The 27,855-nt window shown below is 40.1% G+C and overlaps 4 protein-coding genes across 11 annotated transcripts; 2 read left to right on the top strand and 2 right to left on the bottom strand.

Annotated features, from left to right (window-relative positions):
• The first annotated feature begins 9 nt into the window (after window positions 1–9).
• LOC129591957 (annexin A5-like) lies at window positions 10–4,664 on the top strand. The gene is made up of 8 exons (XM_055487855.1): window positions 10–1,337; window positions 1,852–1,946; window positions 3,146–3,259; window positions 3,326–3,404; window positions 3,501–3,580; window positions 3,794–4,031; window positions 4,108–4,298; window positions 4,416–4,664. Exons 1-8 carry the CDS (start codon window positions 1,148–1,150, stop codon window positions 4,557–4,559), a joined length of 1,131 nt encoding a protein of 376 aa, XP_055343830.1. The 5' UTR covers window positions 10–1,147; the 3' UTR covers window positions 4,560–4,664.
• On the bottom strand, window positions 4,361–6,223 carry LOC129591958 (LITAF domain-containing protein-like). The gene is made up of 5 exons (XM_055487856.1): window positions 5,940–6,223; window positions 5,304–5,475; window positions 5,045–5,136; window positions 4,939–4,972; window positions 4,361–4,861 (listed from the first exon to the last, which is right to left on the bottom strand). Exons 1-5 carry the CDS (start codon window positions 5,953–5,955, stop codon window positions 4,786–4,788), a joined length of 390 nt encoding a protein of 129 aa, XP_055343831.1. The 5' UTR covers window positions 5,956–6,223; the 3' UTR covers window positions 4,361–4,785.
• Window positions 6,224–7,940: 1,717 nt separating this feature from the next.
• LOC129591885 (phospholipid scramblase 2-like) lies at window positions 7,941–11,828 on the bottom strand. 2 transcript variants are annotated; one of them, XM_055487738.1, is made up of 7 exons: window positions 11,381–11,828; window positions 10,317–10,516; window positions 9,784–10,008; window positions 9,420–9,637; window positions 8,717–8,884; window positions 8,454–8,612; window positions 7,941–8,293 (listed from the first exon to the last, which is right to left on the bottom strand). In XM_055487738.1, exons 2-7 carry the CDS (start codon window positions 10,453–10,455, stop codon window positions 8,252–8,254), a joined length of 951 nt encoding a protein of 316 aa, XP_055343713.1. In that variant the 5' UTR covers window positions 10,456–10,516; window positions 11,381–11,828; the 3' UTR covers window positions 7,941–8,251. The 2 variants fall into 2 exon arrangements, with proteins under 2 accessions (XP_055343713.1, XP_055343714.1); XM_055487739.1 differs by lacking the exon at window positions 11,381–11,828 and adding an exon at window positions 10,613–10,855.
• A 2,705-nt stretch (window positions 11,829–14,533) lies between these two features.
• LOC129591987 (thyrotropin-releasing hormone receptor-like) lies at window positions 14,534–23,405 on the top strand. Of its 7 annotated transcripts, none has more exons than XM_055487908.1 (10): window positions 14,534–14,749; window positions 14,810–14,917; window positions 18,857–19,362; window positions 19,908–20,065; window positions 20,157–20,188; window positions 20,688–21,148; window positions 21,699–21,836; window positions 21,987–22,006; window positions 22,633–22,922; window positions 23,137–23,405. In XM_055487908.1, exons 3-10 carry the CDS (start codon window positions 19,138–19,140, stop codon window positions 23,202–23,204), a joined length of 1,392 nt encoding a protein of 463 aa, XP_055343883.1. In that variant the 5' UTR covers window positions 14,534–14,749; window positions 14,810–14,917; window positions 18,857–19,137; the 3' UTR covers window positions 23,205–23,405. The 7 variants fall into 7 exon arrangements, with proteins under 7 accessions (XP_055343883.1, XP_055343880.1, XP_055343882.1 ...); XM_055487907.1 differs by lacking the exons at window positions 14,534–14,749; window positions 14,810–14,917 and adding exons at window positions 18,059–18,258; window positions 18,580–18,703 and having other exon boundaries at window positions 18,860–19,362; XM_055487910.1 differs by lacking the exons at window positions 14,534–14,749; window positions 14,810–14,917 and adding exons at window positions 18,059–18,258; window positions 18,580–18,703.
• Window positions 23,406–27,855: the final 4,450 nt, after the last annotated feature.

The raw sequence follows: 27,855 nt of genomic DNA, 5'->3' as shown, positions 1-27,855 counted from the left end.
AAATGACAATATTGCTGGTACGCTATCGTTGTAAATAAATTGTCTGCAGCAGTTAAGCAGCTCATATTACTTGTATGTAATCTTTTTAAACAAATCTCAATTAAAATGAAAGAGAAGGTTAAGGTTTTTGGATTCGGATTTGGAAACTGTGAGCATCAGCTCTGACAAAATATAAAAGCACTTTGAAAAATATACATGGACTGCGAGACAGCATCGCGCGACTTTAATAGTTGCCAATGCCAGCATTTGCTTGTTTATCCGCACGTGTGTACAAACTAGAGATGGCAACGGCTGGCTTAACGGCTTATCGGCTGGCTGCGGCTGGCTAAAATAGCGAGCCGGCTCGGAAGAGTCGGCTCACCTACCCGAGCCGGCTCAAACGGCTCGGCTTTGAACGCGAGCCGGCTAAGCCGGCTCCGAGCCGGCTTAGCCGATAGCTTTTTAGCGCGGAAAAACTCGAGTCTTTTTTTCAATAAAAAGAAATGTTTACAATTTTTTCTGTTCTTTTTTAAGCGAAAAACTGTTTTTGATCAGTTTCTAATGGGAAAAGGGATCTTTAAAGCAAAAATTCAGCGCTTTTTTATAAGATTATCGAGTTTCAAGACTCAAACTCGGCTTTGAACGGTCCAAAAGAGCTAAAATTTTACCTGCTGACGCATTTTTCCCGACAATACGCAAGCCGTTAGCCGACATCGGCTTACGGCTGGCTCGCGGCTGGCTGAGACTCCGAGCCGGCTCAATCGGCTCGGCTGACATCGGCTGCGGCTGCATTTTTGGGTCGAGCCGGCTCAGCCGAAGCCGGCTTAGCCGCGGCTCAAACGGCTTCGGCTGAGCCGTTGCCATCTCTAGTACAAACGCTTCGGGAAATAAATACTTTGGCTGATTCATTGTTTACGGATGTATGATGTACGTCCACGACATTAACCTAGAGGCAAATAAACAAGAATGTGAGCAAAAAGCAAAACGCTTTTCCACAATTATGAGCGATTTTCAGAATACTTTATATCTGGCTGGGAAGTGCCAAATCTTGTCGGAAAGTACCATTTAAATTCGGTTTGCCAAAAGTTAATTTTGTGAAACTATTAATGTGTGATTCAATCTGAAACGATAATCCAAGATAATCCTAAAGAGAATTCAAAGCTACACAATGGCAGAAGGTCTTATGGCAGTCGAAGCATTCGACAGGGAAAAACATCCCGATCCCCAAACAAGCAATAAGGTTGCCGGCCAAATGGGTCCCTATATTCGTCATGCTCCGGCCATTGTCCCGCGGATAGATATCAGCGATCTTCGTGCAGAAGCGCATCACCTGCATTCGCTGCTTCACCATATGAAAAGTGAGTATTTACAATAGATATCAAAACTGTTTATAGTATTGACTTCTTGTAAATTATGTAAACACAGCGCATCCCATTTAAACTGTCTATAAACTTTAACTGCTCCCGCGCCCCTATGGTAAATCAAAATGTTAAGACGCGCGTCTGACGTGGATTACCGCCTATTAACACATAGGATCGTAGAAGACAGGAAAACAGCTGAACAGCCGCGTGTTTTGCCGCTTAAACGCGCATTTTACGTAGATTTATTTATCACAGGGGCGTACGACTTGAATAATTTAATGCCAAACTTTTTAAAAATATACACAGTCTGTATAAGCACTTACCGGTTCGTGCAATGGTAAGCACATAGTCATTGGCTATTTTTTACACTGACCCTGTCCTTCGTTATTGCATAACGCTATTTTGTTTCAATCTGCATTTGACCTGGCAGAAATGAGATATTTAGAACGTTTTTACCAAACGTGTACGTTATAAGTATGGGACGAATTATTCGTACGGAAACTGGTTGCAGATGTGGAATCGCCACAATTAGTGGAATCATTACTCTGTCTAACAGCTTCACAAAGAGCAGATGTGGTGGAAATGTACGAAGAACTGTTCGAGAAGGTACTGTACATGTTCAAAAGCAAACTGAAGTTGTCCCACCGCCGCTGTTACTGTATGTATTTATTGTATACAGACTGTATTTGTACATATAATACGCGTCCTCAATCACCTCTGGCTTTCTTATCTCCGGTCTGGTATTGTTTTGACCAGGATTATGATTCATAACATTCCGAACCGATCTGCTTTTTAACGGGTCGAAGGAAAGATACGGCACGTTTTTACAAATACCCGCGTGAACAGCTCCGTTTTGCAAATACGCATCACGGCATCAGGCGTGCAAGTCATGAAAACAATAGTCTACTACGCACATACACTTTGATACATATATATAAACGTCTAAATGAGCAATTAAAAATTAATCCATTATCAGACTATTAGGTAATTTATCTGTACGTACGTTAATTACAATTACAGTTTACACTGCGTTAATTAATTCAGAAATGTGCTTTACCATGTAGGCTAACAACGGTAAACGTTTCCAGTCAAATTCAGCGCTACAAAATGAACTGACACTCAATTAGCAACTGATCTGCTTAATTAGTTAATGGATTTTCTTAATTAATTAATTTTTGACAAAGGCGAAACCTTCTTTGCGAAAAATATCCCAGCATATTTTTCAGAAGAATGGTGCAAAACATTCTGATCCATCGCGCTAATTGTTTCCCACTTATACGTGCAATTAGCAGCGTAATACGTAGCTTCTCTGTAGAAAATTTAAAGCGACAATTATTTTGTAAGAAAAATATGAGGTTCTTTTAGTCAAAATTCTTGAAGTATCATTTCCTGTTATTTCTCATTCTTTATCCCTCAGCTGCTCTTCGAGTCTCAAGTGCCGCTCATGCAAATCGTCTTACGATAAATGCATTTTATCGGTAATGCGTGACTAGTAAGCGTAGCATTCAAACATCGCTCGCATAAGTCCAACGGTATGTGTTGTTATTGGTTATTGCTTATCTCTTTGGACTTCGAACCAAAAAAATTGTTAAAGCAATACCAGACTGGGAATGATAAAGCTGGATATGCTTGAGGTCTGCTAATATATATAATATATAATACTTCGTTAATACTGCTGGAGCGCGGCGTTGGTTGAACCTGCCTTGTTAATAGTTCTACACTGTTATATTAGAAAGGAAAAACATCTGAAAAATACAACAACAGCTGTAAGCCGGTAGTCATTACTTCTTAGCTCTTCATTTTAGGGTTTAGCAGCAGATTTACAAGAACATGACCTACTTGATGACCACCCAGTAATTGCCGCCCTGGTTCTGCCCCATGTTCTTTACATTGCCGAAGAACTGCATAGAAATATCCAGGTAAACCAGAGCACCGAAACATATTATTAAGTATTGACTGTATATAATAGCAGACGAAACGTTTAGGATGACCTAGTGATTTTGGAGATTCTGTATACGATGTACGACCCAGAACGGAAACTAGTGAACGAAGCTTACGAAAAAAGTAAGAAACCTTTCAATAAGCGTAAACTACGACCGTGCTTTTTGGAACTCTCGACTTGGAAAATACCTATATTTTATTGGGCGTCTGTAATTGCAGTCTTTATGTTGAAATTTTCGAACGATTTGTCGCACCATTACGAAGGGGAAGTTTTACGGATGCTGGTGTCGTTTGCAGAGGTGCAGTACAATTAAAGTACTACGCAGAGCACACTTAAGGTCGCTTTTTTATACACTAACAATGTGCGCTGTTGCGCAACATGACTTAACAGTTAAGTTGAGTTAACATTAACACTAAACTCAACTGGTATCATACATTTTGTTGCAGACGAAGTTGTTTTTCCATAATTATTGCACTAAGTACTGGAATCTATCAAAAACTTTTCTGCCTAGGGTACACACAGCGATTCGTATGTAGTGGAAAAGGATCAAATTGAAAGCGACGCCAAAGCCTTATATGAGGCCGGGCAGAATGAGGATATCGGGATATTTGCTGACATTTTCGCCACGAGAAGCCACGCGCAGCTATTCGATACCATTATGCTCATGCCCAGCATAGCTAACACCGAAATCGAGGATATTGTCCATTTCCGGCTGCAAGGACCTCTTGTTCCCATTCTACTGGCCATAAGTGCGTTAAGAGATACCATCCTAATTTGCATTGTTTGCTATATGCGATTCTCTGCATGTATATTTTTGCATTTTAGTTAGTTTAGTGCGGTGTAAAGAATTATTTTTTGCCAAACAAATCAACAAAGTCATGGAGAGTGAGGCCAACGAACAGACCAAAATTAAAGATCTTCTCCGGATATTTTTGCTACGGGCAGAAAAAGATCTCGTAAACGTGGAAAAGGAATACGAAAGGCTTTATGGCATGAACATTGTGAAAGTGATTCAGGTAAATAAAATACGCGTAGTCGCGTACCTTTACTTGTGCAGCTGCCACTCTGCCACAATGCATAAGCCATAAGGTGTACTGTACGTATATTATTGTTATACAACCATAACTTTGCAGGAAAGCAAAGATTTTTCTAGCACAGCCAAGCACAATTTATGCCTGCTAGTCCAAGGAACGCCTGAAAAGTTTCGCTGGGAAGCCAGACTGGACCATACCGGCCAACTGGGAATCGTTGCTGGTGGACTTATTCGACCGACATAGCGTTAAAAATTCACCTTGTTAACAATTGCTACAAATCAAATCATCGAATCAGCGTTTGTATAATTTATTAATTAACAAAACGATAAGAATTTTTCTTATGTATTGCATTTCACATGCGGGCTTCAATACACAAACACTTTCAGACATATCCTGACATATCCCTATGAGACCTTTAAATATTACCAGCGCAAACTCAGTGTCTATATATTCTCTAATAATAAGTAACCTATAAACGGGAAGTTCGTCCAATAACGTGTTGGCACTTGGGACAATAATGGACAGCATCCTTTAGTCCGTCAATACTAAACAAAACTCAAATAAATTTATTAGTTACTCGTTTGTACAAAATTTATAATGTAAATGATTCAATCCTTATTACCATAAAGGAATTAAGCAGCAACCCAGAATGCACACTGAAATGAAGTAATTTCCGTTGGTAAAAATTAAAGCACTAGCTGATTCCATCGGCAAGTTCAACAACTCACAGAAACAGATGCACGCGCCAATTGCGAGGTATGTTGCTAAACCGTTTTCATACTGCGTAACGGTCATAACTTGTTGACCACAGTGTGGACACCTAGAAAACAACAAATGCAAATGCAACACCGAATAATGTTATTTTTATCTTTGAGTTTCGGTGAATACGCTCAAAATACTCACGTATGGTCAACCGTCAACCCATGCCAAAGCATTGTTTGTTATAGTTATCTCGTAAGTGAAATTTTTTAATAACCCGCTGCTTACGTAACGGTGACAGGGTCCAGTGACAAGAGGACTGGAGTAGGAGCAGAGGAGTAAATAACGGTGGTTGTCGGCCTCAGAGGCACATACGGTTGTCCTGGTGCACCCTGTCCATAATGCGGCTGCGCTGCCTGGCCCGGAAAGGGATAAGGCGGTGATACACTAATATGAGTTTCTGTTGAAAATAAAGCTTAGTAAGAAGTAAGAACTTCGTATCAGTTGGCGAACTCGGATTAGTAAAATTCGGTTTATAAAATCGCCGTAAAAAATCCACTAGGCCTTTAATGGGAAGTTCCTATAATATTGTACAGGCATTTATAGAAGATGACAGAAGCGTGAGCGAGTAACGCTGACAGTGCCAGAGCCACCTAAAACGGGTTTGGCAATACGTATATTTTATAGACTAACAGATGAAGTATCACATAAAACTGCTGCTAATATTTTCTATAGATAAAACTTAACTTACAATACATAAACGTGCCGGTATAACCGTATAACGAGCAATACACAGGATCTGTACTTGATGCTAGCAAAATGATTCTCGAGATTGTTACTTGCGAGTTGCGATCTTGTCGTCTAGGGTAGAGTAGAAAAGGTCGTAGAATTATTAAAGTATTTTAATTTTCACCATGCGCAAACCTGGTTTTGTATCCATAATTTATCAGAAAACCATTTAATTCCACTTGCTGCCATACAGCCTCATTCGCTCCAACAATGGCTTATTACATATCTCTTGACGTTCAGAAAAACACTTCCTATTAAGCGATTTTTTTACCAGTGCCGGGTGTGTACTGGCTAAGGAAATTTGCGTAATTAACACCACTTCAGTTTCTCCTGTGAAAGTGTGATCCTCGCTCAAAGTATGATCTCAAAAGCTACTTCAATAGCTGGATACATTTTTGCGAACCAGAGATGGTGTATTTCTATGTTTAACATTTTAGACGACATTGATACGTGTTTTTAGGTTGTCGCGCATACGTTTCGGCGAGACGTACTTGGCTTGCGTTAAATTTTTTAAGAGCCATAATGTTACAGCAGGCTTGCAGTTATTGCACATCTTTGCTGAATCTGATCTTCGAGTTCGTGGTCTGAAAACCGAACTGCTCTTAAAATAGCTACTAACAAGGGCGCAGATACCGGTACTACCAACTGCCAGCTAAAAGCACTCTTCGGCAGCTCTAACTTCGATTCGGCAGTGCCGAGTTGTTTCTGGAAAATTGTTGTACTCTTGCTGGAAACTGGGCAGATCTGAACTCTAGATCTATCTGGAACCATTACAAAAATTTTGCACAAATTGAAAAATTTGATATACTAATTTAACGAAATGAAATTGTGACATTTGAATTCGAAAACGCATGGTTGTACAAATGCAAAAGTAGTCGGTGGATAGTAACCAAGGCGTTTGATGTGGCCCTGAAGGTTGATTTTTTGCAACGTTAGCGGCTATATTTCATACGAAGTGGACTGGTTGGTGTCAGATTTATCATACTCTAGTACAGTACTTGTATCTGATACCATCGATTAAGAAAACTTGCTGTACCGAACAGTGAGCCAAAAAGGCAGATATGAGATGAAGAACTGATTACAGAGCCATACTTCCGGTCACTGCGCATCTCATGAATATACGGAGATCTACGTATGGAGAGTACAGGTAGAAGTACTAATATTTGCTTAACAACCACTGAGAGCGTTAAAGTGTAATGAAACCATTAATTTTAACACCGCACTCTGTGGTGCAACGTTACCGAGCGGATACAGTGCTTATAAATACGAGTAAACTAGACTCTTCCTAGGGTTTTTAACGAGACAGTATCACTGAAATTATTTAACCTAATAAAACTGAAAGATTTTATCATTACGATATTGTTTTGTGCTTGGTTGCTAAACATGCATGAGAAAACGCTATTATCTGCCATCCTAGTTTTGCTATCAATTTGGACGCAAACGGCGGCACAGAGAAAAGCCACATCGCATTCCTTCACAACCATCGAGAAAGGTGTGAATGTAACGAATATTATTCTGGACCATGGTAGTGAACAGCCACTTAACTGTGTTTTGAGTCCCACCCGGCCGCTGATAATGATATATAGCGCCTATTACGGCCCGCGAGAAGTAACGGGAAGCTATCAGCGAAAATGTCGCTCTACTGTGGCACTGGAAGCTGTCAAAAAGTCCTGTCACGGAAAGTCCAGATGCTTACTCAGAGCAAGAGATCCCTCGACCGAAGTTGGTTGCACCGGACGTCCACTGCGCGTACGATATCGTTGTTTCAACAAACCGGAATATTGAAATTATGTCACGGATTAAGTAATATTTCCCAGCAGATGTGGTAAAATTTACGAAAGATTTTGTAGCATACGTGATGCGGGGAAGCAGAAGTAGCAGTACCGTATAATAAAATACATATAAGTATGCCTGTAAATCACGGATGTGCATTTATGATTAGTAGGTCTTATGGTTAGCTTATCACAATGTAGGAAAATCTGTAGTAAAACTGTAACAACAGCGTGTTGTAAAATACGACGATTTGAATGCAGATATCAAGATATTGGTAGTTGACTTTTGTCGTACTACTCATAAAATATTAACTTTTCAATGCCAAAATTTAGCAAAACACTCATGTCAGTGTACAACAATGACGTCATCTTTAATAATTCACAATTAACTGAAATTAATTTACAGTAAAATCAACAACCAAATAAAGTGACTTAACAGGTAATTACATTTACGGGGGCAAAAATTGAACATGTTTGCAGTGTGCGAATCGTTTGAAGCAAAGTATTTGTACCTCCAAAATCTAAACCGTCGTGATCAAAAGTGCGACAACATTGTTTCAAAATCCACCAAAACAGTAGCAGTAAATACAATACAAACTTAAGCGTACAAATGCGTAAAAAATAAATCAGATTAATTATAACCGCTGCCACTCCAAGCGTAGCGGTTCATCTCTTTCAATTGTTGTTGTTGCCACTTTGTTCGTAGTACATGAAATCCTGCAAAACCGAAAGCCATATATAATGTATATATGCACGGCCGAAATCGACTATAATCCTGAAGACCATAATCCTAAAGGTTACCTTAATGACTATGCTAAAGATAATCTGAGTACTACAAATTCAAATCGCTCCATAAAATATAAAAGACTAAACGTACAATCAGGAAACATGCTGCAACCAGTGTTGCTTTAACATGCACGTCCATATCCAATGGAAATGTAATTCCGAAGGTGTCGGCATCAGTATAGAACTCCTTAAGGCCTCCCCACTTTTTCGAGATTTCACCTATTTCTGCTTTCCCATCGGCCGTTACAACCTAAAAAATTTAATTATGGGGAAACTTTTCACAGAGCGAATGTTGGGTCCAAATACCAACTGGCAAATACACACTGTTAATACTCGTAAGTAATGTATGCATACCTTGAATTTAACATCATTGCCACAACAGCTGGAAGTGCAACACGGTCCCTCGATCTTCAGAACCGGCTCGCCGTTCCTGTTTTTTATGGTGAATCGCGGCAGACAGAACGACCAGTTTTCTTCAATTTGGCCAATCGGATTGCCCGGTGGAGCCTCTACTTGCATGGTCTGCAGACAGCGTATTCAAATGATTTGGTTCAATAACTGCACTCGTAGTTAATATGCGATAAAACATTCCGAAAATATAATTACTCTGGTATGAATTATAGTGAGTAGCCAAATCAGTTGTATGAGTGACTTCTAATTTATTGTGCATAAAATGCCGAAAGAATCGCTAAATACGGTGTTGAGTAGTGTAGCAGGGTGTACTGAATAGGCTACATACTTACTGTGCTTTTTTCCTATTTAGGATGAATGTGAGATGATTGTGATTTGTGACAAACAGTTGCCTTCAGATGATATTGGCTACTTTTGTTACTTTTGATTTTATGTTGTTCTGATGATAAAAGTGGTGAAAGGTAGCTCGGTTCTCGTTTGTTTACTTATATTTTATTAAGATCTATAATTATTATAATCATAATTATGAGCCGCATTCGTAAGGGATAAGTGTAGTCCCGGGGCAAATCACTACAGTAGTATCTTGAGTTCGTGAATTAATTTCGAAAAATTACTGTGACAGACCGAGTTCCGATTATGTACGTACCTGCAAGCAGCACGGACAGCAACATCCGGTACAGTTGTACGGCCGATGAATATTCATCACCTGCCGTTGCGCATTATCGTACACACCCAGATCAAAAGGTCGAAGAGTACCCAAACATTGCCGGGAGCAAAAATCCGAATTTTCCACGGCGAAATACACGTATTGCCCCATTTTGTCTCGGATCACATATTTGTTGGATGTCTCGAATCCACTGAACACTGTTAACAACATTTTTATCAAAACAAATAAATGAATGATAATCGATAAACCAGTAAATACGTATTCCATGCAAAATATCGATATGGATATTAGATATCGTTAGAAACCCATAAAATCGTCTTTGAAAAAAGCAATAAATTCATACCTTCCAACCACTCTTTTTTCTGCTTAACATCCAGCGAATCCATGGCGTACAAGTATTCCAATCCGGGCGGACAACCAGGTATGGGTTCTGGCATAGCCACCCACACGACCTGTCCTGGTGGTATCATCTGACCGGGCTGCATCACCGTGTTGATCTGGACCATTCCGGGTTGTGTGTAAACCACTCCGGGACCCTGCTGTGTATACACCACATTTTGCTCATATCCTAAATGAAAACAGAGACACAGTCATAAAAAAGAACAAGATGCCGGGGGTAAAACACTAATAATACAGGACTGAGACCGGTGCACAGTGATATACAGCATATAATAATATGGTGAAGTAACGCTATTCCTTCGTAATGTACGAGTATAATTTATAGGACCCAATGTGATTGTCACAAAGTAATCCGCATTTGTAACAAGGTGAATATATCTGTAGCCCGCTATTTTATTACATTTGTTTTCAACATCATTCATTATAATACTACATTATGGCAGATAATTATTTCCAACAAAAGTCCTGAAGCATTACCAGGTTGTTGATTATGGTAATACACTGTCTGCCCTGTTGGTTGTGGCGGTTGTGGTTGGTATGCCGGGTAAGAATTAGGGCTTTCAAATTGTGGATCTGCAGGCGGAAAGGGATTACTTCCAGACTGTACTCGCGGCATGGTGGGGAGGTCGCCCGTAACCCACTACAAGCTGTGGTATCACAACGGGGTAGTTGCAAGCCTGCAATACAGATAACTAACGACTAACATATCAAAGCGGGCAATAGAACTGCCTGGAAAAACTTGTCTATCACATGTACTAAGCTCGTCCTCGTACTGAAACATCATGTTGCTTTTCAAATGCTGTAGAGAAACACAGGCCGGCTTGACATAATTGGCTTGACGATGATTTCGAGTAGGGCAAAAACTGTCTGTGAATTTAGAATGTTCGACAAGGAAAGCGATACATAATATCCAAGTAAATTTATGAGCAGACCATCTTCCTTCAGGCAAAGCAAAAAATGTGTTAACTTTCTCATGTGCTATTAAACTTACATAATATCAAGTTATCAACAGCTAATAAATGGCTCGCTGTTCCAGTGAGCTCGAGCTTCAACAGCCGACTCTACAATAGTCTACAGAGTACGCCTAAAACTTTCGGCACTATACTGGGACACTGATTCGTTACGTACGTCAGTATATCAGTATCGAGCAGCACCATACGTAAAATGCTTAATGTAAATTGTAAAGCATGGGGTTTTTGCAAATGGACCTTCTGAGTTTAATGGCACATTAATATCAGTATTAGATTAATTTTCACTTTCCAGCAAAAAACACCTTACTGGTACTGCAGTCTTCAAATAGGAAATACGACAATGCTGGTGTACTTCACGCACTTGCACAGAAGTGCGCATACTACGGATATATCGTATAAATACATCGCAATAATCGGAATACTTTGGTGAAAATGTTACTGTACTTATATTGTTAGTGCAGACTACTGGAACTCTTATATATATATCACAGAAATCCTCCACAATAACGCAGCGAAATTTGAAAGAACAATGCAGCAGATTAGTTAGGATGAAGTATGGTTGCCACTCACCTGGATAGAAATGCAGTAACAATTTTAAAAACGGACTTCCAAAACTTCCGGTCGGTTCGTACAGTATATGTATCTCGCTTGTGCTAGAAGCTTTAAGTTGAAAATGCTAACTAATCACAAATCACTAAACTAAATCCCAGTAGCTAGTGCGGGTGATGAGCAAGCTAAGGCAAAATGACGAAATTTGCAAAGGATAATAGCTGAATGCAGAACCAAATTTTGCTATGGTTCAAACGTCAAGGTTCGTTGAAGCGAGTATGGCACTGCCGCACAACCACGTTGGCTGCAGCACGGTACGTATCTACGTACTGTACTGTAAGGTATCACAGCCCGTTTCATAACGCGAACTCATAAACCAACGGCGAGACCGCTTTTGCGGAACAAACATACGATATGCATCTAACCAGTCCAAATGTACTGCACTCGTATCCCTGCATACGATACCCCCTTTCAGACCGGAAGCTGATCGATCCTCTGCTTATGGGCATTCGATGTATTGTAGCAAAGGACGCAAAGCGGTGCTCGACAAAAAAACCGGTTTTGTGAGTTAATACTATGGTAGTGCCGTGCACAGTGCACACACCCACTGGAATTGCGCATACTACTGCTGCAAGCGGGCATCGAGTGTTTTTGAGGTGCCTAAAAAACTGCTGTAGATGGTTAATGAAAAGTTGGAAACTGCAAGCCGAAGACACCGCAAAGTACAAACCGTGAAATTAGGACATTGCGCATTAAACTCAATAGCAGATAAAATTTTTAATTATATGCGCGTCTTTTCGTGCAGTCATGTTATTGAAAGTTCTGGCAATCGACTTGCTGTGCTTTTTAGCCAGTGCCCCGGTATCCTACCCGGCCCAGTACTCGGTTTGTCTGCATTACTGTAGACAATAGTCCACTGAAATCGGTGTTGTAAGCAGCTAAATTAAACATGAGGAATAAGCGTGTCTACCACACGTTTGCAACCTGAAGATTTGGTGAAAATACGTTAAACTCGAGGAAATATTATAGACGTTCTCTATAGCCTGTATTGAATGCTCGACGACTCGTCGCCATAAAGGTCACTGAGTGACTACTTAAATGATCTACACATCTGACCTTGATATGGGGTTCGAATTTTAATATAATTATGTGGTTCTGAAATTTGACCAATCTGCTGGCACACTACCGTGCATCCGCATATGTGATGGTGTGAGCAATCGTAATGCGGGTTCCTAAACTGAAAGGTCAGCACACTATATGGATGCCAACAACCACCGTTTCCCACGTGACGAGCCTTCATAAACACCGAAAACAACTTGCACAAAGCGAGTGAAAAACATGCAATTGATATAACAGCGATCCGATCGGACTTTAACGGAAATTTAGATCAAAATTAAAGATAATTCTTTTAAATTAAAGATAATTCTCAAAATTAAAGATAATTCTTGAAATTTTATGCTCATTCAGACTGTTAATAAAATTTCCCCCAGCCTTCAACTTACTTCTTAGTTTGAATTCGGCGCAATTCATATTATTTATCTGGATGATACTATACGCACTCCTCTCCCGGTTACTGTAGCCTGTAGGCAACCCTTTTTGCACCCAGTTTCAGCGGAGGCTCCCGCTCCCGTTTTCAGTTGCATAATGCACGCATCCCGTATAGTGAAAAAACTATAGACATCACTGCAAAAAGCTAATTGTTTAAGGCCTTGTAATACCGGCCTTTATTCGGTTTCGTACTAATTGTAAGAACTATCAGTTCTGCGGAAAAGCATCATATGTTCGAGTATTTTACATTACTTTTAGTAATAATCTCGTCTGACACTATTTCAGTAACAGGTGTGTATACAGGCGTTTTCTGTTCTGTAACCTAGTACCTACCCAAAGATAACGCGCATTCACATAATGAACTGTGAATGCCAAATTAGAGCGTGGACTGACAGAAAAATTGTCAAAAACTTTTAGCCAAACAAATTGCTTTGTAAATAAATATCCACAGCCCACGAACAAATGGGGTTAAAGTATTAAACAATACGTATATTGAACAAAAAATTTTCGAGGTTAAACATAGCTATCATAAATAACTGAAAAGGGCCGGAGTGCATAATAGTGAACGGGGCAGGAAGGGCTTATAGCCGATTCTTATTCAATTAATTTTTTAATGGCAAACGTGGGACTCGAGCTACAGAGTACAACATAATTATATGAATGTTTTGTCATACGTGGAATATAATGAGTAAAATACTCCCTTCGTCTTTGATATCTTCCCAGATGGTTATATAAATTAACGATCTCAGTGTGAGCTGCGCAAAAAAAACCCGGCATGGGTTGACCGGTAACGTTTTGCGTGCCGATTTTTGCAACACTGTACGTGTAAAATGAATTTCCAATAACACCTATGTCCGCGTATATTTGTACTAAGTCACCGGAACGAGAGCGCGTTTGTGGACTGACTTCATTGACGTTTCGATTGCCATCCCGACAATTTCACTTCACAGATCATTTCTCCGGTGAAGGCGGTAAAACCACAGCCATTGTTCTCATTGAAATCGGCTGATTATTGGGGTTCTCCACCGCTAACACTCCAGCAACCGCGATCGATGCTGCCAAAGGCCTTTCCTAGTCCATTAAGAATGTCTTTTGTCCATCAAACAGATCTTGTTTACACTGCGATATAAATGCGTGATCGCATGAGATTTTTGGTTGCATATGTGTATTTACGTACTCCCGTTGTCACAGCGTTGCATACTCCCTGGTTTCATTTTTTTCCAGGCAATATTTGTACTCAGGATAATGTAAGGCGGCATACTGATTACCATAATTACAACAACACTATTTCCGTGCCAGTTTTAAGCGTCTAGCACCATTTTTCTTCCCAATAAAAGCCATATACTGTCGGGTATGTCTAACTCATATGAAATCTCAATAACACGAGTACGTTCATGATGCTTATTGGATTGCAAGTATGCTGCCGGAAGTTTAATAACAAATTTACAAAATATTGGAGATCGAATTACAAGTTTCATCGCCAACGCTTGGCAATATTGTTTGACAATACTGTTAGCGCTGCTGTGCGACGATACGCTTAATAAATACACCCGCATATCGACCAACCGGGATGTAAATCAATGGGGAATCGTACACCAGCTGTTGTTTCTATATACGATCCAAAATCTTCCTGTTCGATGAGAAACCTTTCCGTTTTAATGATGAGACGTTCTCACTTTCTCGATCTGTAGCGCGCTTGATTACCCCAATTTGTTAGACACGGTGTTATCGAAAATATTATGACTGATTAGTCAATTACGATATCAAACTGCAGTCACAGCAGCGCGTGTGCTTCTGAACTTATTGTATTACAAAATTACGAATTTTACTGCAATTTTGCCGGTGAGCTACATTTGTACAAAAGACTGAGCGATGCCGCAATTAAATTGTCATTCTCTGTAGTCATTAAAGGTTATATGGACATTGGTTGACTACTGTGCTACTCAAGGCGAACTGTTTAATTAACTGGATCCCCTATTTGTGACAGGATTTCTGACGAATCTGCAGGAGGTAAGAAAACGGGTATCATCGTTAAAACATTTCATAGATGTGAAAGTACCAGATTCAAAAATACAAAGGAGTTAAAGAAAGTACCGTTGCAAAACTGCCTTTCGTTTTTGTATTTTTCCCAAATCTCCTTGTGTAACATTTTTGTAAATGATTTATCGTAAACTTAAAAATTAATGAAGTGTTACGCTGCTATTTGTTAAACGCACAAATTAGCATAATGATGACGCAAAATCCGCGCAGGGCAGAAATATATGACGAGTTTAATTTAGTCAAAAACTGAAGTAAGTCATAAAGGTGCTTTATGTTTTAAGCAATGCCGCCAAATGGCTCAAAGTAAATTACGAACATGGAATTTCACGGGTGTTTACGATATTAACAGCGACGACAAGTCAAAATTTCATCACTTGATTTCATGGTGCACATCTACACAGAAACATGATTGACATGATGATGTATTAATGGGCTTTTACGAAACGCTTTGGGAAAAGGGAATTCTGATAACCGATGCGCATGAAGCATGATGAATGTAGTATTTTGTGATAACGTTTGTAGCTTCAATCTTAAGGCTATAATATGGCGATTAGGCGTAACCTGCCAGTAAATACAGTATAATACCAGGAACTCTAAACTATAATGCACCGCTATCGGCATCGTTTTACGATGCTGCCCACCGTGTTCGGCTGCCTTACTAAACGCTACATAAATTGGTGTGGAATTGGCAATGCCATTAAGATTTCATTTTGCAAAGTTCATTCCACCAGACCGGGGCATACGATAGATATTAAGATCAATGAAGATATAACCTTCAATCATGAGAGTTGTCCCATATGGCGGATTAATCGTAATCCCATGAGACTCTTAAATACAGTAACGCCTTAGTTTTAAATTGTAAGTGATGTCCAATCACCCGTGAAAGAAGAGTTGAAATCCTTCTTATCTTAGGCATAAAATGGTAGTTAGTGGGCAGCTCGTATGATGACTTATTGTACCCTGTTTTTTCAAAAACAGGCATTAGGCAGTGCAAGAACCAATTAGAAGAAAAGCGCTACGGAGCCTTTTCTACCTTTTTTCTCATATTAATCAAAACAGTTTTTTTAATTTGCTGTGTCAACGCCACTGCCGAATGATAATTTTCCGAATGAGGAGGTAACCGGAAACAATTACCAGTGCGATCGGTGGCCTAGTACCGCACATGCAACTGTGTAAATGATACTTGATGACGGATATGGCGAACAAATTATGGCAAAACTGTATGCATTTGGCCCACCGCTGGAATTGATCCCAATATTCCTATGGGATCATTAAACTATCGGCTGCCACTCTGGTCCACAGCGGCATTTTTCCTCTGACATTTTATTAATAAATATATTAATCACAAACTCTTATCGGGCCGTGTCGTGCTGGAAAATCTCAGGTGTCACATTGTGTTTGATTAAGAGTGTGACCTGCTGACACCCACACGGCGCCGGATGTGCCGCATTTTCCCCGCAACACACTCAGCGCACACTTGTCAGCCGACGATCAGTGGATGTCAGCTTCAACTTCGACACGATAATATGATAGGGTCCCAGCAGTTTGTTCAAGGACTGCAGGCTACATATAACACCAACACAAAGAACACAGCGTGTCAGTTAATGTGGAAAAACAAATGGCAATTATCAGCTTGTCGTCTGGATCATCAAGTTTTTGCTCCGCGTAGTAGTTTGACTAAAGCCTCTTCGTGAAATGTCACGCCGTTAAGATGTTTATTTTGTGTTCATGTTTTTAACGATCATGTATTCATAAGGTACTGTGTATGTATTTTTTAAATACACTAACACGTATAATTTACTGAGTGCCATTGTAATCACACATATATACAGTAATTGAAGTTTTTAATCTAGGAAAGCGTATTATCAGGGCGTCAACATGGCTGAGGAGTGGTCAGAAAAGATCTTCTTCAGACTGGTATTGCAGGCTGTGATTAAGAATCGATTTCCTGTAGCGAATTACGCACACATTGTTGCCGGATACGGTAGCATCTTACAGTGTACTGTGTATCAGTGTATGTGCGTTGCGTCACACTTGACACATGCAGCGCTTTACCCGTAGATCGATTTTTTGAAGTTAGCTTGATCAGGAAAACACAGGCCGTGATATATGAAACTTCGATCTTTTCCAGCCATTAATTACCGCGCATACAAAGTTTAGCCCTTGACAAGCGATCATGCCCGAGAAAACTTCAGGGCATGGCAAAGAGGAAGCAAACGATACCGGTCTACGATTGATATTGTTAATTGTTACGACATCATTCATCTGTCCTTGGACGTATGCCGAATATCAATCAGTCACTGTTATTCACATGAGAATCTGCAGAAATCGTTTCTTAGGTTGTTTACTAAAACAGACCTGCAGACTGCAAAACTTACGATCACACTCCCAAGACGTTTGAAAATTGATAAATTCCTTCTCGATTGAAGCGTGCATGCTCACCGGTTGATATGTTGGCTAGTCGGTGAAAGTTTTTTAAAAAATTAAAAACATGATTCACATACCACTACAGCAAAAAGTTGGCATACTAAACCGCTTTTAAAGTAATCTAGTAGCCACGAAAATTAGTTATGATATTTGAGCCTAATAACTCTAAAAATACAACTCCGCACGCCGTGACCTTATTCTTTACGATGTGCTGATGAGACATGTGCCGGGGTGTCCATTCCAGAATAATGAAATTCCAGCGTATTTGATTGTCGCAAAAGCTGCGTGCGGATTAATTTTTTCACATTTTGACATTAATTTAAAGTTTTCTCCTGTGAAGGGTGCACTCGAATTTATTGCTGTTCTATTATAGCTTTAAGTTTAGTTCAAATTTACCGCTTCCCCTAATTAAGTTAACCGATTTTATAATCAATAACATAACAACACCGGTACGGTTATCATTATCTGTTTGAATAGTGTTCGCAAACATGTTAAACCATCCAAAAGGATAATCAAACGTAACACACAACAGGAAGCACTGTTGAACGGGCACAGTGGATTAAGCCGCGAAACGCGCATCCGGGCGCAATGTAGCGGAATTGCGGATTGCATTGGTCTGCGCGTGAGCGACCGGCCAGAGTTCCGGTTGGGAAGATCGAGGTGGCACAGCTTGTGCGCGCGCCCCAGCGCCGGCACACGATGGCGACAGTAATAATGTTATTTTGAATACGCGCGCGTTCTTAAGGACGCCCGTAACCACAGTGTAGTCGATGAAATCCCAAATCATATTTGACGGATGCCTAATCAGCATCCGCAGCAGCCAATAAGCCATAATACCTAGCTATGATTGACAACGATTTCCCCTTTGGATACTTGGTTATCGGGTATGTTGTCATTGTAGCTGCTCCTCCATGATAAGCGCTATCCTACTGTGTGGGTGCGCGCCGTACTCTGAGGTGGTTTGCATTCATATATGCTATCCTTCCTCAGCATGAATGTGTTATTTATAATTTAGATTTATAATGATACGCGCACAGGGCGTTCACTTATCTGCTCCCGGTGTGCACCGTTCGTACCCGCTACTTTTAGGACCATTTCCGCTGCACGTTTCCCTGCCGATATCTGATGGCCAGTTTGGCATGCACCGGCACAGTGAGGGCATGTTGGCTGTTGCGGTACCAACTGTGTCTGTTTTTCTGTCTTAGGTTTCGACTTTACAGGAGAATTATTGATGTAATACACTCGCAGCGGAATATCTCCGGCATTTCAAGTGACCTTTGTATAATCTCGTATTACCGATTAATTATCTGTACTTCTACTATTAATATGGTGAGCTAGCTCGCACATGAACTACGTACTTCATCCATTTTACTTGGCCGTTCGTTTTGGCCGTAATTATCTTGCCATCTAAAGCAGCTTCCAATTTCTGCAGCCTCTAAATTCAAAGTAATTCCAGTACTGATGTTAGATTTTTGACTGTAGCAGACATGGCTGAATGGTGACTGATCGCTCCGTACCCCCAAGGATAAACTGGATTGGATGTCTTTGTGATGGTCAATACATCATTTGAACGGGAAAATCGCCGGCTTGCTGCCACTGTCGATCGTGTTGACGCTGATTTCAATCATTTGGATTTTTTTATCTGCACGGATCAGTTTGAATGGATGGTATTATTTAGGATATTTTATGCAGTCGCATAATTATTCCTCTTTAGCTGTGGGAGATATTATGCGCAAAAACGTCTGCAAAAGCGCTGAGTGGAAATGCTCAACACCACGGATGTGCTTATTGGCATTATCAACATCACGTCCGTTAATCAGTCCGCTAATCCGAAATCTGCACTTCCAACATTTTTTCCTGTGGAGTATCGAATTGTGGCCACTATTATGCATGTGTTGATTTTTTTTACGGGAGTGTTTGGAAATATTTCTCTTGCCATTGTCGTGCGCCGAACTAAAAGCATGCATACTCCGACTTATTGTTATTTAGTAAGTCAAACAATTAAACTGCAAGTGGAAAGCATGTCTTACCGAGAAATCATTTCTCTGTAAGACATGCCTTCCACTTCTCAGAAATCAATAAGACATTATTATTAATTTTTATGTACTCGTAATATCTTTGTAACATTTATACGATCAAACCTGATTTCCCGGATTAACAACGTTTATCTTGTAGTATCAATTAACGCCTGCATATTTTTTTGTTTGAAGAAGTATGGCTGCATTAATGCAGTGTGACATTTAGACAAATATGGGTATACTAGAAAAGAATTAGAAATTAATTTCTTCAGTTAATCGTATTAAGTATCTTATTGTGGCACCTAACCCAGTCTTTTTCAGTACGTACACATTTTATATTCATGACAATCTAAACTCCGCACAAATTTAAAGGTCAACCGCTCGACCCTTACGATTGTTGAAGATCTGGGTTCTGGCTGTTGACGTATCTGTGTGGGTTATGGACATACAACATTCATGTACTCATCTGCGTTACATGGTTTAATTAATATAAGTATGGCTTGGCTTCTTTTCAGACATCATTGTCAATAGCGGATCTGATGGTTCTCTTTTCGGCTATGCCAGAGCAGCTGCTTTCTCATTACCTTTATAAGGGACAGTGGGTTCTCGGGCATGCAGGTTGCTCCATACTTCAGTTCGGCAATTTCCTTGGTATTAATGCCAGCAGTTTAAGGTTCGAGAAGTAAATCCTTCATATAGAATGATTCCATAACAGAAAAGCAAATGACATTTTATTTATGATTTGTTATGCTTTGTGGTTTCAGTATATTGTGCTTTACAATCGAACGATATATCGGTAAGTGTCTGGAAAGTCAGCGAAAGAAAAATCATCAGTCTATGCTCATAAACTGCTACCATTACTACCCAGTACTAAGTTTTGTTTTTCTGTAACCGTGTGCTTACGTGACGTGCAATTTGCAGATATGTAGTGGAATAGTTAACAAAAATTCGTTAAAAGGTTTTATTTTATTTATACTTCAATTTAGAGTTATCAAACGGTAGATCTAGAGATGGTTGCGGTAAATTAATCCAATGTTAAGGCTGAATCTGATTGACGATCCAGCATGTGAACTTGAATATGTTTTTTGTTTAAATTTAACTGCTTTCACAAGCCAAAGCAATTACTTTGCTAATGATGATGCATGTCGGAAATTATTGTGAAATCATGCTTCGGTAGAGCGTTCCATCTGATGCCTGGATAAAATTTTAATTATTTTTCTAAGATTATTTCAGACATGGCGAGATAAGTTTTATGTGATTCTGCTTACGCTTACTTGTATTTGTTTAATTTACAGGCATTTGCCACCCTTTATTAGCCCAAAAAGTCTGCTCTGTAGGCCGCGCTAAAAAAATCATTGTCGGCATCTGGATTTTCGCAATACTGTACTGTGCCCAGTGGCTGGGATTAACAACCATTAAAGCAGAATTACATCCTGGCTATCCAGTCCTGTACAAGTGCTACTTCCGGTTGGAACGCGAACAATATGTATATATGTTCATGGCGGATTTATTGTTTTTCTACATTTCGCCTCTTGTGGTCTCGGTAGTTCTGTACATTCGAATTGGGCTTACCTTGAGAAAAAGCGCAAAAATGCATAAGAATTTGGGAAAGGGTGCATTTAAATCCAAAACCAAACTCTCTCGCTTGAACGGTTGCAACGCTAACGGAGCTACGCCACCGAGCGTAATAACTCCGAAAAATGCCGGTAATGCAGCAGATTCGAAAGCATCTCAGCAAGATAAAGCACGCGTACAGGTATGGTTTAATATGTGATTAATACCTTTTCGTTTCCTTAGCAGCTTTCGTAAAAACCCAACCTGCTGTAATTCTAACAGCTGTAATTAAGTACTGGTAGAGTAGTGTTGATTCGCCCACAATGTTTGCATCGCTTTTATCGTAGCATGGATGACAGAATTCATAGCTTAAATTCCTTACTAATTACGAATTACTAATTATAAATTGTTTTGAATACTTCCATTGTTCGAAAAGCCAGGATTCGCAAGTTTACAAAGATTTCTTGGCTTCTCAACAGACAGATAAACAGATTACTACCTATTTCAATTAAAATTAGTGTCTATATAAGCCATTGTCTGTGATTAGCTGTATTTCTGGTTTCACTTGTTTTGAAAACGTTCCAATAGTATTGTATTACGGCAGAGTAAGAATGGTATAGAAGTATCGATAAAGTAAGTAGTAGTGTACCGTGTACGGTAGTATTAATTAAAAAGCTCCATATCACAAATGTATGAACCAACGGTATCCTGCAAACTATGATGCTCCATAATGTCCCTCCTTTCTCGTGCAGATTGTGCGGATGCTTGTGGTGGTTGTCACACTGTTCGCTATATTATGGCTACCATATCGAGGGCTGTTGGTTTACAATTCCTTCGTGTACGAGCCTGGGAAACGATTCGTAGACATCTGGTATCTACTTTTCGCCAAGGTATGTATTGTACATAGGTACAGTATATATATTATTGTTTATTCATTTGAGGCATATGCATACGCATAGTGATAACTTATAAGGGATAACTATTAGTCTAGATCGCAGCTGACCGCTTATACAGTTCACCGATATCTTTGTTTTTTGCAGACTTTGGTCTACATGAACAGGTAGGCATTTCGTACGCGCGCAGTCATATGTTCTGCATACATCCACGTGCACGACCTTTTGCCAGGGCCCCGACATTCAAAATTCAAAAATTCCCGGCCTCCGCTGTAAATTCAAAAATTTCCATCTATTGTGTGAAGATAGAGCAACATTAGGGTAATCATAAAAAATATTTTCCAGTAACGGTACAGCGTATGATGTGCCAGATGTGGTGGTGGCCTTTAGGCTACGCCGTTACATCATCGTGTGGAATTTCCTTCTTAATTTTATTTTGTCCACGCCTGTTGGCGACAGCAGCTGAAAATATTTTTTATGCTTACCCTAATAGTACTCCATCTTCAAACAAAAAAATTAAATTTTTTAAATTTTATAGCCGGTGACGGGGCTCTGGTTAGAGCCGTGAACGTGTTAATTATAATTATGCGACCATATTTATTTTAAGTTCAATTTTTTAAGATATCGATGACAATGCGGTTCTTTTTCACCATTCGTAAAAATATTGCAATTATCATAATGAAATCAATGAATAAACCGGTTTACAAGTTACGTTTTTCTCTAATTCGGTACAATAGTAGCGCATAGCAATCTGCGTTACATTCTTGTACAGTACCCTCGTCTTTAATTTTAGTGCAATAAACCCGATACTATACAATGCCATGAGTAAAAAATTCCGAAAAATTTTTCTGTACACCATATTTGGGGTTGGCATCAGCGAAACGGCCCATACCGCGCAGACGAGCGAACCGAAGACAGTCACGACACCGTTATTGCAGCGCAGGACGGAAGGAAATCCGCTGGAGCGATCCGAAGCCGACACCGATCACGCGGTAAAGCGTCCCAACTTTCCTTCGCATCGCTGTGCGAGTCAAAGTAACCTTCAGCCGCCTGCGACATACAAAACGATTTGTCAAAAAACAGGTGATTAAAATATTTACGTTCGACCACATCTAGAGTGCAACAAATAAATAGCCTAATTTAGACGTAATCCAAAACAGTCCCACTTGCAATAGGGACCTAACGCAGGCAAATGATACCTAAAGAACACCTTACATCGCTATTAGAACAATCCTCTGCGTCCTAAATCAAGAACACCGAAATGTCCTTGATGTTGAAACGGTGATTTGATTCGTAGGTTCTGACGGCCAACTTGGAGTTTATGCAATAATTGATCTTCCCATGCTTTCCGCAACTGCCGTATGAACCGACGACCGACCGACCGGTGTGCTACAATGCAAGGAAATTTTTTAACGAATTCGAGGTTTTGTTGGGAACCGTTGTGAATGCATTTATGATGATTGCGGTTCTGAGTTACGAAAGTTTTTACCCCGCTCATTGCAATTTTTTAAGAGATCCCCTTCAAATTCTAACAATGAGTTTCCTCAGAAAACTGATCTCATTAGAGCTGCGAAATAAAATTAAATAAAAGCGCATACATGTTCGTGCAGGATGTTTGTGCATGAACAAAAAACGACGCCGGGTTTGTAAAACATTGTCAGTCGAATTCTCACACTGGTCAGTAAGGTACAGTACAACCAACAGTATGAGACTAATTATCACGGTCTTCTACATCACAGAAATTTTGGAAGATTGGAATGGATGGTAAATGCTAAGTTAAACTTCCTGGCCATGGAGCATGCAAATGCAAGTGTTAAAGCCGGGTTACTACTCTAACTACTGGAATGATACGCTATAAGTTTCACTTTTTCACTGCAAACAGTGCAGGGGTTGTATGCAGTTGCTCCTTACGTCTAAAGCAACCGGGAGGAGAAGGTCGGAAGCCAGAATGTATTTGAAATTAAAGAGCGGAACGATTTCCCTGGGAACGATCATATGGACCACGAGAAAGAATGTTTCAGCTCCGTCTCTGAAGCCAAGGCTGCCCTTGATAAAATTATTTCTTTTGTTTTGCAAGTTATTTAGTTGTTGTTGTTTGCTGCTTGTTTTAATTATTATTATTTTGTTGTTGTTTCTTGTTTTAAAGCTATTTCTTTTGTTTTGCAAGTTATTTAGTTAGTTGTTTTGTTTGTTTCTTTTGTTTTGTTACGGTACTTCCGAATTGACCTTCAAGCGTAACTTTTTGCCAAATGGCTGGATGTTCAGAAAACATTCCCGTTTCAACTTCGATGCCAAACTGCATGTGTTAATTTCGATATATTTTGAGCAAACTCTGTTTGCGCCAACTTGCATGAGTACCGATTCAAACGCAGTGCGTTATGGAATAGGTTTGAATGCCCATTCCTTAATTTTCCGTCCACTCTTTGTCCTTTGAAATTCTGGAACACTGAACGGTACGCGTTCGACAGGACAGGCATTTAAAGTATGAACTAGTACTTGTACATACAGAGCATATGAAGTGAAATCTCGCGCTGGTCAAGTGCAAAACAGGACACCCAGTTCCTGCTGTCCTTCTCTTTCGACGTCTCCCAAACGCACGAGCCTGTTAAAGCCGGTATCGTTGAAAGTTTCTTCGGACAGTTTGAGTGGTAGGTAGTAGGTACTACGTGCTCGCGAGGGTGTTTTCTGGGCATAATTCCGTACATATAAATTTCCGGTAGTAGTTGGCCGATCTGAGGAAGTTGTCGTGCAGTTCTCGGATGTCATGTTGCGCAGTGGCCGCTACCTTTACATCATCGGTCTGGACTCCGTCTTTGCTGAGGGCGTGTCCGAGGAACGGGAGTTTATCCGACGTTTAGAGCGACCGTGGCTTGATCGAACTTTGTCCAAGCGAACGCAGCTACCGTAAATATTTGTACTACCGTAAAAACAGAATACCGCAGACTTAATTCCCCGAGATTTGTACGTTATCGTTCGTGAAGAAGCGGTAGATGATCGCTGTCGAGTTTCGAAGCCGCAGATGCTGCCACCGGTCCATTGGAGAGGTCTTCGCCACCATTTTGGGTTCGAGGAAAATGTTAGGAATATTCTATTAATAGTTTTGCAGATCTTGTGACAGTTGAATTTAAGTTTTAGACGTACTTCTTACCATTAGAAGCGTTTTTTCTTGTTGCGCAAAGTTCTTCAGATTTACTTTCGTAATTACAAAATGGCAGATCGAAGTTGCGCTGACTGTTGAGTCTTGCAGCTTATTTACCATCTTTTCATATGAATTTTATCTTTTCATATTTTAAAATTCGTTCAGAAGTGCGTCTGATCTGCTTATATTTTGTAAAAAGATTTTTTTGCACGAATGTTTTTACTGCTAATTTAAAACAAACCACTCGAAGCTGATAATTACAGTTTACTTTTTTTACTTGACCACGCCCTATTGACCATTGAAGATATGCCCCTTCTTACCTTAGTAAGGGGCATCTATTGAAGATGAAGCGTTTTTGAGCATAGTACTATGGTAGTTATATACTGCCTTTCTACAAAAAATAATACTTTTCTGAATTTTGACCCGGTCTATGTGCCCTCGTCACCGACGACAAATAGGGTTCTTTAATTTATAATGGACAACGTGTCACAGCATTGATGACTGAGGAATTCTCGAAAAAAAGGATGCGCAGCGCCGAAGACGGTCGGAGGAGTTTTCCAGATCGGCAAGAATTTATTAATGAATGAGTGCCTTGCTTGATAAGTTTACCTTGAATGAGTTGGTTAGCTATTTTATCGCTAAATACTGAGTATAATACACAGTATAGTTAAAATATACTTTATGGTATATTCATAGTTGCACATGTTGCATAGTTATTTGTTGTTTCTTGAAGAGCCAGTTTTCTCGCACCTTTAATCTTTAATTTTCCGTTGTACTTTCACTACTACTTTGCATAATCCATTAGACATAAATTTATCCATAATGCGATACAAATATGAGCTAACGTTAACTGTATGAAAGATTTAAGTTAATTTAAAAAGGAATATACCTATATTACTAAAGCTGTAGCTGTTATAATTATTGATTATTATTATTCAGACCCTACCTACCGTGACTGCTGTGGCGCTTTACGTTCTCAGCAGCATGTTGTGCCTGCTGGTACAAATCACTATGCGCTTGTTTCAGGTCAGATGCGTTTCCCGTTTTTTACTCAAGTCTCAAAGGCCGGTAGAAGCACGCAAGCGATGTTACAACTTAGGACGCAACAGCAATGCAAGCTTTGATTGGCTCGCGCGGTGGATAAAAAATGCCCGATGGTATCCGTATAAACTACACGAATTACTCGGACCGGAAGTGTGCTTTCCACATGAATGTCCACAAAAAAATCAACCAAGCCCTCTTATCGACCAGCCGACCGGATAAGCCCAGCGCCGACATGATAGACCGTCGAATTCCCAGACAAGTCATCCATCTATCATGCAGAAAATTAAAAACATTCACAACTTTCAATTGCCGGCATCATCTACATAAACTCTGCGGTTTATTTCTTTGGGCATTTAATCAATAGGGATGCCGGTTCATTCGGATGGAAACTCACACAGCCATCCCGTACACTTATGATCTGTCGGCGCCCGTAGCAGCGGCAGGATGAAACTAAAGATTACAATTGGACTTGACCGGCACACCGGGCACTCATCGCACTAAAAAAACTTCCCGCGCCAGCGGCGTGTGTGCAATCTGATCAATGTTCATTGGGGAAACTCAAGAGACTTCGAAATCGATCATGATCTGATAACCCGCAATTCTAACGAGGGAGAATCGCGTTGGACAGCTGCAGAAACATGCTGGCTCAACAATGGTGCAGAAAGGACAACAATTTATGGTAAATGTGCAACAGGATACTCTATAAACCTGGTACTAGGCCAATAAAAAAATTACGAACATTGGACGCAGTATGGGGTCGATAGAAGAAGATGTACTGTTTTACACATGCCGTAACCCTTTTGATGTGTGTCATATGCGCTGCCTTCGTTTTCGCAGCATTTCAGTTTACAATTAATTTTTCTGCAGCATGCAGATATGCGCAGTATATCTAATGGTATATAAGTATCAGATCAAACATTTGGTGACCACAATAAATATTCACATAAATACTCATATGTAACTGATTTACTATAAGACGTATTTTTTACGTCGATAAATTTTATTAAATTGCAGAAACACAACGCTAACATATGAACATATTCGTCATTTGAACGACGTAGCCAAACGCTTAATATCGAAAGTTCAAAGCCCAATAAAAACTAAAATGCCGATGTATACTCGTATTGCAATAATTTCCGCTGGAAGCGTATATTTAGTATAAAACAAAAGAAACTCGTAGAGATGCACCTACAACACATAGCGATGCTTCGCTGCGACAAGTAAGAACGATACGATCCCCGCAAATAATTTTATAGTGCAATAATTACAAGTCACGCATTCATATTTTTGGTTGAAAATATTTAATCAGCACGAGGTAAGACATCACCATTACGAACGAAGCAGGGAAAATGGCGACAGAAGTAACTGATGTAGAAACTGCTGAAGACGGTGCAGGCGCTTTGAATGAAAAATTATCCTCTTTGTTGCGAGTTGCTATGCTGCATGGGCGGCGCGGCGTACAGCGTCCAGAAACTGGTAATGCGGTTACCGTTGGTTTTGGTGATGCTGGACATGGCCACCACCCGGTAGCCGCGTGCTTCCAGTTTATCCAGCACCCAACGCGGCCCCTGGGCGCAGTCGTATGTTCCATATGGGCTGGGTGCGGCGCGCAGATAGGCCATTAAATTACTGTCGGAGCTGGCATCACCCACGGTCGTCGGGCCATTGGATGTGAAGTACTCCGAGGGCGTGCTGCAGCTGATTATCATGTACGGCATCCTCAAAAAGTCCGCTTGACTTTGTGTGGGACGATGTGTACTGTGTGCTAATCAAATTCTGCAACAGGAATCAGTATCAGATAACCCCGGACTACTGCGGTGGATAATCCATTAA

This window comes from Paramacrobiotus metropolitanus, unplaced genomic scaffold, assembly GCF_019649055.1.
Source record: "Paramacrobiotus metropolitanus isolate TYO unplaced genomic scaffold, Prichtersi_v1.0 Parri_scaffold0000049, whole genome shotgun sequence".
NCBI classification, from domain to species: domain Eukaryota; kingdom Metazoa; phylum Tardigrada; class Eutardigrada; order Parachela; family Macrobiotidae; genus Paramacrobiotus; species Paramacrobiotus metropolitanus.
This window is presented reverse-complemented; position numbering and strand designations above follow the sequence as displayed.